The following is a 14,716-nucleotide window of genomic DNA, read 5'->3' on the forward strand; positions in this document are numbered from 1 at the left end:
CTGTCAGTTCACAGGCAGCACTGCTCCCAAAGAGTGTGTTAAGCAGCCCAGTGAGGGGACGCAGCAGACCCCAGAGCTAGCTTGACAACCTGACTGTGTTCCATGAGACCCACATGAAGGTGGAAGGAGAACACTGACCTCCACACACGCTCCATAACACGTGTGCACCCATGCACATGTGCACTCACACGCATCATGCACACACATTCAATAGTAATCAATGAAAGCATAAAAACAAACAAGGAGCACCACAAGAATGTAACCATCCAAACCCAGAGGGTGGAAAATCCTGAGCCAAATGGCCATTCTGTTCCATATACTAACTGATATAGGTGAAAGAAAACTTATAATACACCCATACAGTGTAAAACATGACTGTGCATTAGAACAAATCAAAGTTATATTGTTTCTTCATGGACATCCTGGAAGAACAAACACGGGCTGCCCTTGTTCCGCTCCCATAATTGAGAATATAAATTCTCCTCCACATCCTTTTCAGCTTTCCCCGCCACTTACACTTACTAGAGGGCGTATGTACTCTTTTGTTTCCCGCCTACCTCTGCCTGTGAGAATTTAAGGTCTGGAAGAGTGCTGTGTGATTTGTTCCCTGTTAGAAGCTGCAAGAGTTCAGAAGTACAGCTGGCCGTCTGTACTGTGGCTGCCACACCTGGGAATCCAAAGCACTGCCAATTGAAAATATCCAGAATAAGTTGCCTCCATACCAAACATATACACACTCTGTCCCCTTGATATCATTCCCTGGGCTGAGTGATATGATAACACTTAATGTAGCATTTGTGTTGTATTAGAAATCCACAGAAGACATAAAATGAGTGACAAAGTGAAGATGATAATGCAACTATCTCAGGGTCTTACGAAAGAACTTTAGCATACAGAGTTTTGTAGCCTTCTGAGAGTCCCAGGCATCCTAAGACCAACTTCCCGTATATACAGAGGAGTGACAGTTTTCACGGATAAATATGTTACAGAATACTTAAAACTGAGAAGGAAAGCTAAAATAGGGCCAAAAGACATCATTTGTTTGCAGTGCCATACTGCAGTGTCGCCAGAGTTTGGCAATGGTCTGTGCCTGCACTCCAAAGGTTTCTATGATGGGAGCGTGACCATGTGACAGTGTAGAGGTTGGGACCTTTAAGAGATGGGACCTCATAGAAGATGCTTAAGTCATGGCTAATCACTCTCCAAATAAATCAGTCCTGTTCAGAAGGCAGGGTTAGTTCCTGTGAGGACCGGGCAGTTCTTCTCTAGTCTCTGGCTTCCTGTATGACTGGGCCATATTTTCTGCAGCTATCATCATCATGATGCCATCTGCCATGCTATGATGTAACCAGAAAGTCCTCTCCGCAGACCAGACCAGGAGATGCAGCACTATGTTCTTAGACTTCTGACATTGTGAGCCAAACTTTTCTTTCCTTCATCTATTTCCAAACATCCTGTACTTCATTATACCAGTAACAATAGACTATGACAGGTACTGTTGGAAAGATTTACTAAAAGAACAGCTACCTCGTGGAATATGTCCTTCATTCCTTTTCATATGAAGTTATAGATCCAACCTTTTAAGTTAGAGGGTAGATTGCCATTCTTGTCTCTTAGAGACACAAATAATTTTGTGTGTGGCAACAAGATAATCATGGAATTTCTGCCTCATACTGCCTTCTAGAACATTAGCTCATTTTATATCTAACATAGCTATCTTAGTCTAATGTTTATTTTAAGTACTAGCAGATACAAAGTGTCTCAAAATATTTTTGAAGTGAATTTATCATTTTATTGACTCCCTCATAAGGGAATATTTAAAGCCCTGTCTCTCTGGCTCCAAGTCCTGTTCTTATTACATTTCACATGCTCTCTTTCAAGCATGTCACAAATGAATACATAGACCTCTAATGTGTGTAGATCTCTGAGCTATGAAAGTCACACTCCTGTAGAAACTTGCACTTTGAAAATATTCCCAAGTTGTGATGACATGGGTCACCTGCTGCTGAATCTGTTAATTGTTCTAGCCTTTCCCCCTGATTAATCAGTTCTCTGTCACTGTAATGCAATGTCTGACACATTCTTACATAAAGGGGCTGGGTTTATTTGGGTTCAATGGTCTGGCAGTTCCATCTCAGATCACAAAGTCTTTACCCTGTGTTTGTACCAATTTTCTGCTTTCATCATGACTTAAATAAAATGCTGAGACTATCAAAGTGGAAGTCATAGGGAAGTAAAATGCACAGACTTGGCCTCCTAGAAAACCCAGAAATTTTGAAGAAGAAGAAGCAAAGGATAATCTTAAAAATTGTCATCTGAAAACAAAGGAATAAGGAAAGTCAGCCAAATGTGAAAAAGAAATTAATCAGAAAAACAGGAGTGTTCTCTGACTCTTTAATCATTTACAGTCCAGCCATCTTGATATTAACATAAGTGTGTTCGATCTGAAAGGCTTTGACAAAGAGACCAGAATATGATGAGCAACACATGAGGTAAATAGGGGTGGTAAGGTGAATTAGAACCCCACCTCTCTGGCTCTCAGCATCCCCTGTGGCTGTGATGGAGGGATCTTTCATATGCTATTTATACCCATGTACTCTTGCCTAACCTCCAGTGTCTTCAGCTGTCACCAGTGGCCGACATCCCCAAAATCCAAGGGGAAGCTGATCTTCACCAAGAAGGGAGAGTCATGCGACTTAAGTCACACCAACCAAGCCCCTCTCTAGAGACCCATCTTGTTCTGTGTGCTGGATCTGCAACCCACCATCAGGCTCTCTCCTATCTCTGTACATACTCTGGATCCTAAACGTCTCATGAACATTTAATGCTCTCCCACAGTGCCAGAAGCTGCTGGCAGTGTTGACAGCCTGTGAACACTCTGGTAAGTCCTGGAGCTGTGTCTCTCAGCATGTCAATGGCCATCTTAGTCAGAAGATAGCTCCTAAGTGTAGCCTTCAAGATAGGGGGACCAAGGGTGATTCTTCTTCAAGTATATTCTACATTCAATGTTCCTGGTTCAACTTAGAGAGTTGAGTTTTATCTTCAAAGCCAAGCTTTGGGGAGTGTGCTTAGCACACACAAGAGCCTGGGTTCAAACCCCATGTATTAGTTACTTTTCTTGTCACTGAAAACAAATAACTGATGTGTTCATTGACTTACTTTTGAAAACACTTGACAAAAGGTACTTTTAAGGGGAAGGCTTGCTTGTGGCTCATATTTTGAGGTCATAGTCTATCATGGTGGCTGAAGCGCAAGAAAGAGACAGATCACACTGCTTCCACAGTCAGGAAGCATAGTGAGATTAACGTGGGTACCTGTCTGGCTTTCTCCTTTTTATTCTGTCCAAAAGCAAACCTCTTAGAATGCTACTAAACACATTCATGCTGGGGCTTCCTACTTCAGTTAACCAAGTCTGAAAAGCCCCTCACAGGCATGCCCACAAATTTGTCTTCTAGACCCTGTGAAGTGGACATTCATTATTAACCATTACAATTCACACATGCACACCAAATAAAGCACAAAGTAAAGCAAAACCCAAACTTAAGGGAGGATGAAAGGACGGAAGGGTTTGCTTTGGCGCACACTCACTCCACCACAGCAAGGAAAGCATGGAGGCAGGAGTAGCTAAATCTGTGACCCTGACCAAGAAGCAGAGAAAGGGGAAGGGTGATGCCAGGACATGGCTGATTCTTTTTCTCCTCCCTCCCTGCTTGTTGTCCAGCCCAGGATCCCAGCACAAAGGGTGATGTCCCACCCTCTCCTCTCCCACATGTTTAGGATGGATCTTCCTTCTTCCTTAAAGCTCTCTGGAAACTGCAAAAAACAAACAAGAAAGCAAGCAAACAAAAGAAAACAGGGTGTATCTCACCAATGTTATAATACACAAACCTTAACCCTGTCATGTTGATAGTGGAAGTTAATCCTGTTGCCCAGAACAGATAAACTGGTAGGTGAGTGTTGTCAGGATAAGAAGATTTTTAAAAAGTTCAGGAAGGAGAAGAGCAGGTGAGAAAGATAAAAATCATAAAAGGTGCAATGTTAAGGAGATGGCTCCACTGGTAAAGTAGTGGCCTTGCAAGCATAAGGACCGGAGTTATAGCTCCAGAATGACTGTTAAAATCCAAGTGTGGTGGCGTGCAACACAGTGCAAGGGAGGCAGAGACAGGCAGATGCCTGAGATTGCCTGGCCAGCTAGTCTAGGTTATTTAGCAAGGTTGTGATGGTTTGAAAGAGAACGGCTCCCATAGAATCACATGTATGCATACTTGGACCCCAGTTGGTGGAATTGTTTGGGAAGTATTAGGAAGACCTTGTTGGAGGAGGTGTGTTACTGGAGCAGGCTTTGAGGTTTATAAAAAAAAATCTCACTCCATTACCAGTGTGTATATTTCCATCTACCTCATGGTTGTGTCTCAAGATGTGACCTCTCAGCTAACGCTCAAGCACAATGTACCATGCTCCAAACCATGATGGTCATGGACTCTAACCCTCTAAACCTGTGAGTCCTGTAGTGGCTTGAATGCAAATGGGCCCCTCAGGCTCCAGTCGGTGAAACTGTTTGGATAGGATTAGGAGGTGTGGCCTTGCTGGAGGTGTGGTCTTGTTGGAGAAGGTGTGTCATTAAGAGTGGGCTTTGAGGTTTCAAAATCCCATCTCTGCAAAGATGTCAGTCGTCAAAGCAAGACATCTTGAATAATGCCCTGAGTGATAGCAGACCCAGATGACTTTGAATGAGGCTGGCCCCAAGATGATCCCTGTTCTCCCACAGAAGCATGGAATGTAAATGATCCTTGGTGTAAGTCATTGAATTGGGAAATGGTGGTTTATTATAGAGACATAGAAAAAAATGGTGTCTAGCAATAAGATTTTGAATTTATAAAATCTGGAGACAGACAAGTCATTGAAAGTGTCATCACCATACATGACACAGACGTTTGCTCAAACATGTCTGCCTGCCACTATGAATGTGTTCAATTACATGGAAGTGACATTAAAACATAGACCTGGTAGAAATAACATCACCCACCATAATTGTGAATGGGTCACATCTTGTCAGGCCTTAAGCAAAAAGACTAAGTAAGGTTCCAGGAGGTAAGGGGATCCAGCCAGACCTCCTTCACATTAAAGCTGCAGCATCAGCAACTCTAGAGCTCCCAACCTGACACTTTAGATCGCAGGTGTTTTGAATTGCCAGCCTCCTTGATCACATGGACCAATTCTACCTCACCCTTCCCAACTCCCTCCCCCACACTACTTGCATTTATTTCTCTGGAGATCCTGTGACATCAGCACTGACACTGGATGTCAGACAGAAGACAAAAGGTCTCAAGGAGAGACTATCATGCTGACTTGATGGACACACAGGAAGTGGTTGTTAGAGGCTGGAAACAAGGCAGCCCCTTGCAGAAGTGTTACAAGATGTTGTAACCCTGTCAACTGCAAAAGTGAAGATGCATGACACCCCTCAGGAACCCAAGGCTTTGCCTCAGAAGCCTTAGAGTAGAATATTGAAAGCCAAATTATTTTTCCCCTTTTTAGTTGTACAAGAGAAAGCATAGATACAGCAAGGGAAGAATTCTGGATTCTCAGTGCAGAATCTGAAGCAAACACTTCCAGTCAGCTAGGTTTGAAAATAAAATTGCCATTCTCTGTTTCTTGATAAGGGTATCAAAATAAGAAACAACTGCAAGATAATGATGAAAATGTCAGAAAAAAAAGTGTTCGCAGGGCGGAGGTCTCAGTGATGTGGCTGCAAGGCACTTTGTGTATGTGTGTGTAAATATTATCTAGAAACATGAAGAACCCCCAAACACATATGTAGGTAACTCAAAAGAAAGGGTGAAGATCTGAACAGAATTTAAATGGACAAAAGTCAGACAAGAACTAAGGCTTGCTGACAAACAGGGAAACTTAGGTAATGTTTTTCTATTCTTCTAACTAAAAAAAAAAAGTTTAAGATATTCAATAATGGTCAAATTGTGGAGAAGTAGGCCCTGTAAACTGATACAGGAGTGTGAAATAATAAAACTATTTCAGAAAAGATTTGGAAACATCTGGAATTCAAAAACAACTGAAACTTAAAATATACACTGTGGTAGTCTGAATGAAAATGATCCCCGTAGGCTTATGAAGAGTGGCACTATTAGGAGATGTAGCCTTGTTGGAGGAAGTGTCACTGTGTGTGGGCTCTGATGCTTCAGAAGCTCAAACCAGGCCAACTGTCTCTCTCTCTCTTCCTGCTGCCTGCCAAGCCTGGAATTCTTGGCTCCTTCTCCAGCACCATGTCTGCCTGTGTGACACCCTGCTTCCCACCATGATGATAATGGACTAAGTCTCTCAACCAGCCCCAGTTAAACTTTTTTTCCTTTATAAGAGTTGCTGTAGCCAGGCTCACGCCTGCCTTTAATCCCAGCACTTGGGAGGCAGAAGCAGGCAGATCTCTGTGAGTTCGAGGCCAGCCTGGTCTACAGAGCAAGTTTCAGGATAACCTCCAAAGCAATACAGAAAAAACCCTGTCTCTAAATACAAAACAAACAAATAAGTTGTTGTCGTCATAGTATCTCTTCCCAGCAATAGAAAACCTAACTAAAACAGTCATAATATCTCATTTTACCCAGGAATTCAATCTCTGGATCTGTCATACATAACACTCCAGTAGAAACGTGAAGGCAGAAGTTGAGGATGTTCATTGCAGAAGGAAGGTTGCACAAGAATTGGAATCCTGTTACTCCTCTGCCATTAGTAGCCAGATCACTGCCTGGAACACAGTAGGGGCTCAAAAACACTTATTGAATGAATGAATGGGACTGAAAAATTATAAAATGGGCCAGCAAGGTGGCTCACTGAATAAAGGGGATTGCTGCCAAGCCTGAACACCTGAGTTTGATTTCTAGAACCTACACAGTGTGGGAGACAAAGCTCATACAAGTTGCCCTCCAGCTGCCCACATGCTCCCCAAATGTAATAGAGATATGTAATTACAAATTGGAAGTTAAATGTTTGTCAACCAGAAATGATTACATCTACCATATATTAGAATGAGGTAGATTTTTGTGCATCAATATGAAAGACCCCAACTATTAAGTGTTGGGCTAACAAAATTGCTCAATAAATTAAAAACATTGTAACTTTCAGCATTGGACTCAATTATGGGACTGTGATTTAATACACAAATGATCCAACTTAATCTGTGTTTGTCACTGTGGAGAGGTGTCTGAAACACTACATTTACATAGCAGTAACATTTCGAGCATTTACCATGACAAGATTATTCCTCTTAGTCCTCTTCATTTCTCCAGGTGCTGGCTATAGTCATTAATGTTTCCATTTTACATGGAGAGAACACACTAGAGCAAATATACATTGAGGCCCTGTTCCAAGATGGTACTGTGACAGAACCAAGATTCAAGCTCAAATGATCTGGCTTCAGAGTTCATATTCTCAAACCATGGGAGGATAAAAGTGCCATGGGTTCAGGCTAAACTTGTTGACTCGTTATGCTTATAATTATTGTTTCTTTCCTGTTTCAAAGGTCTCTCTACACATGGCCTATAAACCTCACAGCCACTCTACATACAAAGCATGCATAGCAGTTAGTTTAGTGCCTTGGGAGTTCAGTGCCTACAACCACGTGTAGACAGTTTACTCAAAGTTTATTTTGCTCATCTGTAAAGAGGGTATATCAGTCGTAACTCCCTCTATGTGATTGTCTTCTGTTCTAGTCTCTTCCATTCATTCATCTACTGTGATGCTGGGGATGAACCCTGGGCACTGTGTAAACTAGGCAAGAACCCTGCCACTGAGACACAGCTCAGCTCTGTTGTGGCTGCTAAAGGACTACACAATTGGTTATTTTTAAGTGCCTGGCACACAATATCTATCACTAATCTATTCACATAAAATATGCACGTGAGCCTGCACACATGTGTATGTGTGTGTGTGTTGTGTGACGTCTGATAAGATGAACATTATAATATTAACAGATTAGGCCAATAAAGTGGACCAGTCAGTAGGGATGCTTGCTTCCAAACCCAAGGACCTGAATTTGATTCCCAGAATGTACATTGTGAGGGACAGACCTGATTCCATGACCCTCACATGTATATGGTGGGACATGTGCACGAGAGCACATGAGTGTGTGTGCGCGCACACACACACACACACACACACACACACACACACACATTAAATACGTGCAATGTTATCAGTTAATCCTGTTATCTTCAAATTGATTATGATTTGACTAATGCAAATAATTAAATACTTACTAACTGCTTATACATGCATTTGAATGGACAGTTTGAAAAGAGCTTGCCAATCTGTCAATCTACACTCCACAGGGTTAATTCTAAGCACACATCATGCCAATTCCTCACATCCAGTTTGCTAATCATGGTGGATTTACTCAAAATGATTGAACAGCCATTATCACTGAAAAATCTGTAAGCAAAATATTCATCAGGACTCTGAGATTGTTTTGACATGAACATTTTCAAGTAAGACCAAGACCCAAACCACTGAGCTTCCGGGAAACTTGTGCAGCTCAAGGCAGAATGTTAAACTGAGCTTCTGGGCATGCCTTTCCAGCCGGTCGTGCTTCCTGTTTGACTTCAGAAATCAGTTCTATACTAGGATGGGGGGTGGGAGGTGCAAAAACGCCCTCCTTCCCTTTGGGGCAGGTAGTAGGTGCAAGTGGGTATGAGGGCTGGTTTCTATGGGCTGATTCAGGCGCTGTTCCCAGGAATCTGCATAGGTTCACCAAGCTGATCCAGTTATCTGATGGGTACTATTTCAGTTTTATAGTCTGTGATTGTTTGTTTTACTAAATATCAGGTACAAAAAGGATGAGGATGCTGTTTGGGCTTGTGTTTTATTTGGTTTGTGTTTTAATTCATTACTGTATTTAATTTAAGGCTGGTCTCCCTGAGCGACCCAAGCCTGTCCCAGAATTTACAATGTAGCAGGGCAGCCCTAGCCAACCTCCAACTCACAGCAATCCTCCTGTACCAGTCTCCTTAGTGCTGGAGTTACTCGCATGAACTACTACTCCACGATGCTGACTTTATAAAGATAAATAGAACTCCAGGCAGGCATCTGTCCTCTCTGACTCCCTCCACCCCCACAGCATGCTCAGGTCAAGTGTGACCTGTGACCATAACTTTCTGGGCATGGAGTGTGGCAGATCGAAACCACAAGTCACATGGCAGTGTAAAGTCCCTGTGCCTGCTAGTCATATTCTGTCCCTGCTCAGACTCCCGCCATGGGAGGGGAGCATCTTGGCAGAACTCAGCACGGATCAGCCACCCCTTTGCAGGCACTACAACCTCCCACACACAGCCCCAGGAGGCAGGGTTCTGGTAACTTGCACAGGGGGCTTAGGGCTCATCCGACTCCTTTTCAGCGCTGCCTCTGGACTCCCAGCTGACCCGCAATACACGATTCTTTGTTTGGGACAGTCTGGACGCTCCCTCCACCCCCACCCCTCGCGCGAACTCCAGCTGGGTCACAGCCTGCCTCCCCTCCCCGGTGTCCAGCTATGCACCGCGCCCAGCAAGTGAGTGCCTCAAATGCCAACTCACCTCATCTCAGGCTGGAGGATTTGCGTGTAGATGAGACACCGTCCCAGGAAGATCTCAGGAAAGTGCTTCGTGGTAGGCTCCCCTCTCCACACCAGAGGTGCTCGGGGCCAGAGAAAGATGACCGCGATCACTATGGACGCGATCAGAAGTATGAGACCTACTCCGAGACAGATCTGGGCTTTCCTAGAGAGGCGGCAGCAGGGTCTGTCCCCAGACACCTGGCTAAATTCATAGTTGGCCATGGGGCTCCTGGAGACCAGCCTAGGCTAGGCGGGAAGAGGGCTCAGTGCTGACTGGGTGGAAGCCTGCCCCTCCTCCTTTCTTTCACTTGCCTTTTATCTGTTTCCTTTCCCACCCCTTACCCCTGCTTCAAAGTTGCGCGGGTGACTGGACCAATAAGGTTTTAAGGATGTCAATAGACACTCCAGCTGCTTTCTTCCAGACCCTGGAGCCCAGAGCCTCCTTCTCCCGAAGCCGGTACCTTAGCCTCTTCAGGTGCACAAACAGCTTGGGCATACTCCTGGGCAGCACCTTCTGTCACTTGTACATTTGACACTTTGGCTACCTGTGCTCCCTGGAGGGTAAGATCTGCCCAACATTCATTCTCTCTCCTCCCCCCTCCCCCCTTCCAGTTCACCCAATGGCTGGCAACGAATACCCTACCTCTACTTCTGAACTTTGATACAACCCTGTCCCAACATCTTTAAAACGGCAGCTTCAGTCTGTTTCTCCTCTCCAGGGTCTCACTTCAAACCCAGTCCTGGCTGTTAAAGTGTTAAATTAACCCGCCTCTCTGAAGCAGCTATTCACATTCATTCCATCATGGCTTGCTATGATTAGATGGGCTGATATCTCCTAGGTGTTTAGCATAATCCCTATGCCATAATAAGCGACTGCTCAGCAAATGTTAAGTTTTTACTGCTTGCTCAAGAGAGCTGCTGAATTGATGGGATTTTATACTTGATGGGATATTTGCAACACATCTCATGCAGTAATGCTTCATCCCAAGTGGGAACCCCAAAATACAGTGTCTTTTCCTACCTCCCCTCCCAGGATATTTGCAACACATCTCATGCAGTAATGCTTCATCCCAAGTGGGAACCCCAAAATACAGTGGCTTTTCCTACCTCCCCTCCCAGGAGGACATCTATTACTTAAACAGAGGCTTGTTACATAACAGATCATAACACAGGAGTTCCATGGGACACTCTTTTTCCAGGCGGAGGGCTTTTTAGATGCAAGAGCTGAGGCTGGAAAGCCCCTTGTCCCTTTTTAAGGTATAGAAAGGCAGTCATTGTGGCTAGACCAGAGAATGGGAAGGGAGGCAAGTTGTGAGCTGCAAGTCTCTGTAGCTATGTAAGACAGGAAGACTTTTTTTTGTGTGTGTATGCATTTCATTTCTTAAAAATTTTTATTGCCATTTTGTTTATTTATTTGGTGTGCATCTGTGTGTGTGTGTATGAACATATACCAAAGCATAAAAATGGACGGTCAAAGGACAACTCTGAGGAGTTATTTGTCTCCCTATACCATGTGTGTCCAAGAGGTTGAATTCAGGTCATCAGGCCTGACAACAGAGGACTGTACCCTTTGGGTCATTTCACCAGCCCACCCCTCAGTATTAAACCAGTTAAGGTCAGTGAGCCACCTGTCTGAGAACTGATCGAAGGAAGGATTCTACTGCCAGCTATAAAATTATGAAAGCTGGGATGAAGTAGCTCTAGTTTGGGGGGAAAAGCATACATGGAGAATTTTGTTCAGATGCAGTAAGTTTGAGATGTCAAAGGAGACAAGCACAGAGGAATGACAAGCAACCACTGTTATAGACCGACCTGGTACGTGCTGTTTCTTCAGCTGAGCTTCAGGCTTGTAAAAAGGACCATAAAGTCACAGAGAGACTGTGAAACAGGCAGAAGTTTCAAAGTTTAGAGGCACATGCTTGAGGCAGGAGCCAGAAAAGTGCTGGAATCCCAGAAAAGGGAGCTTGGAAGGGTGGCTTCTGAACAAGAAGGAAGAACAGCTCAGTTCTTCTTGACAAAAGGGAACTTTAAAAAAAACAAAACACATTTTGTGTGCACGCATGTGTGCGTGTGTGTGTGTGTGTGTGTGTGTGTGTGTGTGTGTGTGTGTGTTCATGCTCATATGTGGTGTGCTCACACAGGCCCAAATAGGGCATCAGGTCCCCCAGAGTTGAAGTTGTAAATGACTGGAAGCTGCCCCATGTAGATGCTAGGAGCGAACTCCAGTCTTCTGCAAGAACAGCAAACACACAAATGCTGATCCTTCTTCCCATGCACAAGAGAGAACATTTTCAGAGAATGAGAAGGACATAGCCTAGCACAGAAGGTTCAAGAGAATGTGTGTGTGGTATCAGTAAGTTAGAGTGCAGCTGTGTTAAAAGGAGGAGTTGTTTGTTGTTTGTTTTTATAATGGCAGAGGAAACAGAGAAAGGATGTAAGTGGACAATGCTGGGCATTACAATTTGGATGTGTAGCACCCTCTACAAGTTCTTGACTTTGAACTCTTGTTACTGGGGCAGGATGCTGTTTTGGAAGGTTATATGCATTTAGGAGGAGAGGCCACAATGGAGGAGCCAAGTCACTGGATAAACGTCTTAAATGCTGTCCCTGACAACTTCCTGTTCAGTTCTGTGCCTCCTGGTTGGTCCTGAAGCGAATCACTCCCCTATGCCACAATATTCTACCAAAAGCATAAAGCCAAGAGATCTCGATCTAAACCCAAGTGAAATTTTCCTCTTTTCAGTGACTCTGTTAGCGATTTTCTCACAGTGATGAGAAAGGAAGTAATACCCTGGGACTCAGGAAAGAGCATCCTGTTCTGAAATTAGATTTATCCCAGCACTTTTGGAGGTTCATAAGCTGACTCACTAGTCCAGTAACACTTGACAAATGCAGGAGAGGGGGAGAGGAATCCAAGGCATGGTGGGGGTGTGGGCGGGAGCTCCAGCCTCTCACATAAAAAAAAAAAAAAAGAGCTGGAGATTGAGACTTTGGGGACTTGGTGATGACACACAAGGATGTTCTCTCCTGATCGCTTCTCCCATGAGCTGAAAAGAAAGCCCCTGTGGGTACAGTGATGTACTGATGGGGACTAATCAGGCTGGGGAGTGGAAGAGTTCTCAGGGTATCATTAAATGGTCAAAAGTTCAAGGAAAGGCCAGTTAGTGAGCTAGTGTGTGTTTGTCCAGCCACACCCACTGCTTAGACAAAAACCGGAAAAAGGACACAGCTGGGTCAGTAATTGTCTGCTAGCAGTGTCAGAGCAGAGCATCACACACTGGGTGGCTTAAGCAAAGGAAATCTGTTGTCTTGCAGTTCTGGAGGCTGGAAGTTCAAGATCAAGGTGTCTGCACAGCTGGTTCCTTCTGTGGCCTCTCCACTTGGCCTTTAGACTGTCCCTTCTTCTGTGTCTGTGTTAGCTGAGGAGGTCCCTGCTGTACAGCCTGTGACCTAATTTCCAGTTTGTACAAAAATGCCTCGTGCTGGATTTGAGTCCACCCTCAGTGATCCCATTTTAATTACTTCTGTACAGGTGCCTGGGGTTGGGGCTTAGATGTGAGAATTGTGGGAGTCCTTAACACTGGGTAAACACTGAGCTTAAAATGTGAGCAAGGGTAGGGTTTAAATAGGGGGCGTGGCTCCTAAGTCCCACAGAAACTGAAGTGAGAGCAAACGGAAGATGAGAAGCAGAGAAAGGACAAGATGTTACTGCCACGATTCTGATGGGACTGCAGGGTTAGAAGTGCAGGGACATCTGTGCCTCTGTGACTTCACAGGTCAAATGCAACATTAAGTTCCTCCTCTAACCTGCATCCTTCCTGGACACACAGCTGCTCAAGCTGGGAACTTCCAAGGCCCTCCTCTCCCTCAACCCACAAAACCCAGGGGAGGTTGGTCCCTGCTGCCTGCAGATGAGTCACAAAATACTTCCTTCTTCCTCTCCAATCCAACTTAATCCACTCTCTCCTCCTATGCACCACAGCTGCGGAGGTGGTCCAGATGTCATTGTTTTTAAGATGTAATTTCCCCAACATGACCATCTTTCTCACTTCCCACAGCATGCAGACCCCTGTCAGCTTATCCCTCTTCCACAGTCACCTTGGTCTCCAACCTCCATGGCTCCCCAGTCAGCCCAAGCTCTCCTCTGCCTTTGCTTGACCTTCACAGGTGCCCCTTCTGGTCTCAGGCTCTCCAGGAAACCTTCCCAAGTGGAGGCAGGTATATCGGGAACTTTGGTGGTTGCTGGGACAAAAGTATCTTCCGAATAGGAAGGGATGCTGTGGGCCCAAGACTTGAAAGTCTTGTCCACCATGGTGGAGACTATATGGAGACAGCTTGGGGCAGACCTTTTGCATGTTCAGTCAGGAAGTGTAGAGCAATGGGAGCTAGCACTCAGTTGGCATTCTCTTTATTTAGACTGGGATCCCAACCCATAGCATGGTGCAAACATTTAGGGGGCATCTTGCTACCCCAATTAGAAGATTCCCAATCTAGTACACGGGGGAGGGCCTAGTTTCAAGCCCCAAAAGTAACAGACTTTGATGATCCCTCATGGGAGGCCTCACCCTCCCTGAGCAGTGGATAGGGGGTGGGACAGGCGGTTGGTGGGGGGATGGGAGGACAGGAGGAAGAGGGAACTGGGATTGGTATGTAAAATAAGATTGTTTTAAATTTAAATAAAATTAATTTAAAAACAGAAAGAACATTCCCAATCTAGAAAAATACCCCCACCCCCATAGACATGCCCAGTGTCTTGTCTCCTACATGGTTTTAGAGCTGAATTACCATCACAGTAGGTCTCCAAGTGTACACTCTCCTGCATGAATAACACAGATGCCAGCAGACCCCCCTGAAACAAGACAGGTCTGAGAGGCTTAGAAATGAGCTACCCAGACACCAAACACAACTCTGGAGTTTCTTCTAAGCTAGTGTCCCAGAATTCAATTTAAAGTCCTGAAGTGCTCACTGAACAAATGAGTGAGTGCATGACTCCCCCAGTTTACTTTGGGCATCCATTTTTTCCCCCTGAGGCCTGGAGAGTTATTCCCACAAGCCAGATCTGAACTAGAGATAGAGAGGCGGAAGGCAAAATGCTTGCCTTTGTCTCCTTCCCTTATC

At 44.7% G+C, this 14,716-nt stretch overlaps 1 protein-coding gene across 1 annotated transcript in view; it reads right to left on the minus strand.

Moving 5' to 3' along the window:
• Cd38 (CD38 molecule) overlaps window positions 1-10,021 on the minus strand; it is a 36,755-nt gene extending 26,734 nt beyond the window's left edge. Inside the window, exon 1 of the mRNA XM_051200238.1 lies at window positions 9,579-10,021. Within this exon, the coding sequence (XP_051056195.1) occupies window positions 9,579-9,820 (242 nt within the window). The 5' untranslated portion in view covers window positions 9,821-10,021. The remainder of the gene's footprint in view (window positions 1-9,578) is intronic.
• Between the last annotated feature and the right edge of the window lie 4,695 nt (window positions 10,022-14,716).

The sequence above is a fragment of the Phodopus roborovskii genome, unplaced genomic scaffold (assembly GCF_943737965.1).
Source record: "Phodopus roborovskii unplaced genomic scaffold, PHOROB, whole genome shotgun sequence".
Taxonomy (NCBI): domain Eukaryota; kingdom Metazoa; phylum Chordata; class Mammalia; order Rodentia; family Cricetidae; genus Phodopus; species Phodopus roborovskii.